This window comes from Dipteris shenzhenensis, chromosome 12 (assembly GCF_047967505.1).
Source record: "Dipteris shenzhenensis isolate YYH24624 ecotype China chromosome 12, Dip_SZ_1.0, whole genome shotgun sequence".
Taxonomy (NCBI): domain Eukaryota; kingdom Viridiplantae; phylum Streptophyta; class Polypodiopsida; order Gleicheniales; family Dipteridaceae; genus Dipteris; species Dipteris shenzhenensis.
The window spans coordinates 5,168,141-5,174,314 of NC_141607.1; the positions used below are offsets into that span (position 1 = coordinate 5,168,141).

Here is a 6,174-nt window from a genome sequence, read left to right on the forward strand (position 1 = left end):
AAAACTAGTATCGATGTTTTGCTAAAAGAGGCATGGGCAAAGAGGAGGAGAATCACAAGGGACACCCAATAATGTGAATATGTACCTACAAAGAGTGACCAAGAGCAAGAAGATGCCATGTGCAACATGATACATGCTTATTTTGATATGTATCCAAGGAATAAGCATGAGTTAGAGGATCTTCTAGGAGACTGGAGAGCATTCAAAACCACATCCCATGAGTCCTGAGGAGGCTCGATTAAGAGATGAGGCAAATACATTGTTATACATAGGATGTAGCACACGTCACCTTGCAACAATTGTTTTTGCATTGAGTCAAAAGGCTACCTTTGCATGGTTTGACATATGTGTCACCTTTATCTTGTGGTAAGGAACCTTGTTTTAGTATAAGAAGAGATTTTATAAACATAGACCTAATTTGACATGTAGCATTTTTGCATAGGTTTCTTTGTACGTTGTTTCCAAAGGGTAACATGGTTCCAACTCCATGCTTTTCCAAATGGTTTTATTCCTTATAGGGTTACATATGAGCATTCCACAATTTTTGTAAAATGCGGAGAACTATGATATAGGCAAGATACATAAGGCCAAAAGATACCATGCATATGTACGTTTCTTTTAAAAGGGTAACACGGTTCCAACTCCATGCTTTTCCAAATGGTTTTATTCCTTATAGGGATGCATATGAGCATGCCACAATTTTTGTAAAATGTGGAGAACTATGATATAGGCAAGACACATAAGGCCAAAAGGTACCAAAGAGGTGTCATGACATATCCCCATTACCCTATGCTAAAATACATGGTTTTTTGCACTTCATTGGGCCAATTTACTAATTGGCATTCTCAAAATCACTCAACAGATGGCATGTTGAGAATCCCAACTGATGTAAAGCATGGCACCACATAAAGAGCGCCTTATTGGAGACATTTAGAATTAAACTATCTTTTGGATCCGACGCACATATTCAAACATGTTTGTAAAAGCCTATGGAAGCATTTGATATGAGATAAAGACAATTGGAAGAAATGAGAGGACTTGAGGGTCATTAGAATAAAGAGGAGGATGTGGCCAATAGAGGTCGATGGAAAGGTGAAACTGTATCCAAAGACATTGGGGGTCTTTACTCCAATGGATGATAGCTATGTCAAAAGTGTGATTGCAACATGAGAACATTAGAAGATACATACACTCCTTGAAAAATACTTCTATCGACTAACAAAAGACTAAGTCATCTAAAGTCACGTGGTTGGCACAAGATGTTATTGGTGCATTTCATATTTTCATACCATAAGTGAAATAGTTTTTCAAAAAATTTCGATGCTTCAATGTGTTTTTTAACATTGGTCTTTTCCTAAATAGGTAGACTGATGCTACACCAAAATTTATTGTCTCTTTTACAAATAAACTACCTCCTTGAGTGCAAACACTACTCCACTCCAAAGATCACAAGAGGTAAGAATCCATTTCTATTTTTGTGTGAGGGATTTCCCTTTAGCTTCCTTCTTTCCTTTCTTCCCCTTGCCTTTCGCTCCTTTCCTTCCTACTCTCCCATAACCTTTTCCTCCTCCCTCCCCCCCCCTCTCCTTTTCCTCCTTTCTTTTCCTTCTCCCCTCTTCTTTTCTTTCTTCCCTCTTTTCTCCTTCTCTAGGTTCTCTCCCCTTTCCTCCTCGTTTCCCCCTTCTTTCTCCTTGGACCCCTCTTTCTTCCTCTCCCCTCTTCTCTTACTTGCTCTTTCTCCCCTCTTTCCTCCTATTTTTTGCCTTCTCTCCCCTGACCATTTGCCTTCTCTCCCCTAACCATGTGCTTTTCTCCTTCTCTTACATCTTTCTCTCCCTTTTCTCCTTTTTTTCTTCTCTTCTTTAGTGTAAGTGTAAAGAGGAGCAATTAGTGTAAGTGTGGGAAGGCCCCCTAGGGAGACGAGTTTATTTTAGTTACCTCATGTCATACACTCAAGAAAATCCCCCAGAGCTTGAAAAGCTACTTGAACCGAGGACTGATAACCCCCTAATAACAATCTAAATCTAGAAGTAACACTAAGCCCAAGTGCTACACACTATAGTATTGGAGACCTTTGACCCCAAAAAAGGTTGACGAGGAAAATCCTCCATGCCATAAGTTGGGGACCAAACATTTTTTCTTTCCATTTTCACACCCCCATGCAACTCCCTCTTTCTTTTTCAGCTATCATGGGGGAGTGCCAAGTAGCCGAGGTAGTGGGCCAATTATAATGGTAAATTTCCATCCAACTCTCAGGTCGAACCAACGTTAGAGGATAGTTTGATGAAGGGTTTGAGACCCTAGGTGAGAGTGGTGGGCTATGTGATAAGAAGAAGACTGCGGAAAAAGATGTTAAGCTTATCGGGCCCATCCGCCGGAGGCCTACGCTGCCATGTTGCAGGGTTTGATTGCAGGCAACTCGCTACAAGATTTGAACGCAGGCAGCTAGCTCAGGTGGGCAAAGCCCTACCGCCTGAGGTGCTACTGCACCTAGGCATCCTTGAAGCAAGGCGTTCCCTCCCGATCTTCTATGTGAGAAATTCATTCTTGAATTGAAGAATGCAAATTCTCATAAGGGAGGCATGCCACGTGGCAAGGGTGAGAGCATTCTCGAAGAATGTGTGTCTCATACGGAAGGGGCCAAGTGGAGAGTGGCGAGGAAGGTTCGTGGAGAGGTGCATGGCGTGTGGGAAGCGCGGACACGTAGAAAAGAAGCGAATGCAAATGCAATGTTTACTCCCGACGCCAACACTCCGCTATCCTCGAAAGCTCCACTTACTCTTCTTCCATTCCCTCCGTTGAACATTCCCTCCTCCTCCTCCTCCCCCCTCCGCCTTCTCCATTTCTCCATCTCTCCCATGGAGCACCGCCCCGTCTCCATCACCCTCTCCTCCGCTGATGACCTCAAGGATGTTAGCTTCCTCGGCAAAAAAATGCACACCTACGCCGTCGCTTGGATCGACCCCTACGACCGCCGCTCCACCACCGTCGACAAGGCCGGTGGCACCCGCCCTGTTTGGGATCAGACCTTCTCTTTCTCGGTGCCCGAGGCCGCCTTCGAGCAGCCCCGCGCTCGCCTCACCGTCGAGATCTACAATCGTGGGCCTTTCGGCAACCGGTTCGTCGGTGCGGTTTACGTACCGCTCGCTGATATCGTAGGAGCCCGTGAGGAGAAAAGCTTAACTTATCAGGTGAAAAGGCGCTGTGGGCGCGTTAGGGGATCTCTTCTTCTCTCCGTTCGTGTAGGTGAGAAGACTGTGGTGGATTCATCGAGAAACTATGGAGCGACTTCATCTGGCGATGACCCGGTGACGGCTTACACCTATGGATATGGTGTGTATCCACCCCAATACGGCAACCAGGGCAGTTGGCAACAACAGGATGCGTATCCACCCCAGTACGGCAACCAGGGATATCCCCCTCACTATCCTCCGCCTCAGTATCCTTCTGCCTATCCAACACAGGGATATTCATCCCAACAAAATTACCCACCTACAAATAGCAGGCCGGGCATGGGGCTTGGAACTGGATTGATGGCCGGTGCCCTGGGAGGCTTGTTGGTTGGAGATCTAATCGGCGATATGTCGTCGAACGATAATGGTGGATACGCTGGCGGATACGATGGTGGATTCGATGGTGGCTTTTGATCAGCTTTAGAAGAACGGCTGGGTGCCTCAAGTGGACAAAAAATCAGAACTCAATTAATTAATGTAATTAAGCTAAGAAATTGAAGTGTGATCGAATTAGGCTAAGGTCTCTTCAAAATATTAATCCCAATCACTTTCACCGTTTAGAATTTTTCTAGCACCCACTTGCTCCTCTCGTCTTCCTCAATGTCGAGGCATCCCTTGTTGCTTATCCCTCCATGCGACTCGTTTTCTCCTTGGCATCCTCTCCCTATTGCTTGCTCCCTCTCTACTCCTACTTCTTTTCACCCTGCGTGTCCATCCTTTCCTACTGCATGAACTGAACATCATCGGCCTTGTCTCACAACGTTTCATCACACGCTCTTGCCACCTAACAAACATTCAGAATGTAATTTTCTTTTGTCAACTATTACACTATTCAAAACCAATGGACTGATGTCTAGATCATTACATCGATACACCACGAGGAAAGGACCTGTTCTTGGTTTTAATAGCTCTTGGAGAGGAAGCGTGCAACCATACTCTCTCTCTCTCTCTCTCTCTCTCTCTCTCTCTCTCTCTCTCTCTCTCGTATTACTTGCAATATGGATAAAGTATATCTTTTAATCAATTAAATTTCTATATTGACGATTCCTATCTTTTTATGCATGTTCTCGATGGAGCGAACATTGAGAGTCAGTAAAGAGAGCAATCATATTCTTCCTTTGGAGATTTTTTCATCTTCAGGTTGATGTTGTCATCGTCAATGCGCATCAATTTGTGAGGTAAGTCTTTGTTTATGCTTGTAGGATTCCACATCGCTTTGTGTTTTCTTTGTCGTGTGACTATCTAGTTCATTGCGTTTGCTATTGTGCATTGGCTATAGCGTTTGATGTAGTTGTTGTGGTTATAATTGTCATGTTGTCCTTTGCCAACCTATATTTGTAAGCTGTAGTTGCTAAGTCTGTCTGCGCCTTGCTGTAGATGTCATAGGTCTTTATTGTTGTGGTCAAAGTTGTGGTTGCCTAGGGAGTGTGTTGAGTCTACGTATTTGCATTCTCATTGGTCTGCATTGCGATTTGCATCATAGTTGCTACCTTCTAGTGTTTTACTTGTTTGTTGAATCCAACTTTCTTTGTGGCTGTCTACACATAGGTATGTGTCTACACTTGATTGTTTACATAGAGGTATGTCTAACAATTGTTTTAATGGGAAATAATATTCTTGGAAATTTTAAAGTAGGGAAAGATAATATCTTTGCAAAACTTGCATCCACATTTTTCTACTTGAAAATAATAATGACAAATTTGAGAGTTCATAAATCAAAGGTTTTTCTACTGACACAAAAAACATTTTATGTGAACTCGATGGTTATCTGCGCTGTTACTGGGTACATAATGGGTCAACTTTTTCTAAAATCTATGAATCTCGATCTACATCTCCGATCAACACAATACCAAAGCTATCTTTTTCCTTATTTTGCATATAAATCCCATGCAAAAAATAAATTTGCATTACGTTTTGTAAATAGTATGATTGACACTAAGGTAAGACCATACTTAATTAATGCTAGATCTTACCTCACCTTTTCCAGCCTCACTCAATTCACCTGACCTACTCTATCCTAGACTAACCTTAACTAGGCTAGGCTAGACATAACCTAAGCTAAGATAAGATAAATCAACCTAATGCACCTTGGTGGCATGGGGTATTGAGATGGAGAAGGAAGGGGGGGAAAGAGATGACGAAGGGGGATGAAGGGAGGTGACAGAACAAGGGAGCACTAAGCTAGTGAAGCACACAAGCTCACGTGCGCATGCACACGCGTACGCACACAGACACACACATGCACATGTGCACACACACACACACACACACACACACACACACACACACACACATGGACGTGCACACGAGATTTCCCCCTTTCCTTCCCTTTGTGACAAAGTAGTGTAATCTATTAGACATCTCTTTTGGGGTTCCCTAATTGTGAGAGGGTTTCGGTGGCATTTGGGCTTGGTTGTGAAGTGGTTTGGAATTATTCTCGAGTGTGGTTGAGTGGACAACAGTTAGATTGTTGAGTGATGTGCAAGGCTTTTCCTCGTCTGTGGCTACTATTTAGCTGTATCTGAGATCATCAATTCTCTTGGCTCTTTGGGTGTGTAGGAATCCATGGGTGTTTAGAGGGAGGGACTCGGTGTGTGCGTTGATAAGGGATTCGACTCATTCGATGTGTTGTCTAATGTTGGGCACCCAAAACCTAACCTAACTCTAACCAATAACCTAAATACGGCAGCAAACCTATCCACAATAGCCAGCTACCTCCTCGACTTTCCCCTTCTGTCATGGCCAACCAAACGCAAGATGCACAAACGCAAAGGCACACATGGGAGCAGTAAGAACACACACAAAGCGTGGTGGTGATGGGAGGGAGAGCACGAGAGCGCAACATGTTGCAGGGGGGCACATTGTGAGGGGCGACTCAAGAAAGGAGAGGGGGGAGGAGCAAGGCTACATTATACTTATTTTTTATATTTTTAATTAAAAT

The 6,174-nt window shown here is 43.7% G+C and overlaps 1 protein-coding gene across 1 annotated transcript; it reads left to right on the forward strand.

The window, feature by feature from the left end:
• Window positions 1-2,793: 2,793 nt before the first annotated feature.
• On the forward strand, window positions 2,794-4,007 carry LOC147895725 (protein SRC2 homolog). The gene has a single exon (XM_087383058.1). The coding sequence runs from the start codon at window positions 2,859-2,861 to the stop codon at window positions 3,645-3,647; it is 789 nt and encodes a 262-aa protein (XP_087239184.1). The 5' UTR covers window positions 2,794-2,858; the 3' UTR covers window positions 3,648-4,007.
• The last annotated feature ends 2,167 nt before the right edge of the window (window positions 4,008-6,174 follow it).

Excerpts from the sequence above, each read along its gene's own strand:
- LOC147895725 (XM_087383058.1), top strand. The coding sequence starts at position 2,859 with ATGGAGCACCGCCCCGTCTCCATCACCCTCTCCTCCGCTGATGACCTC.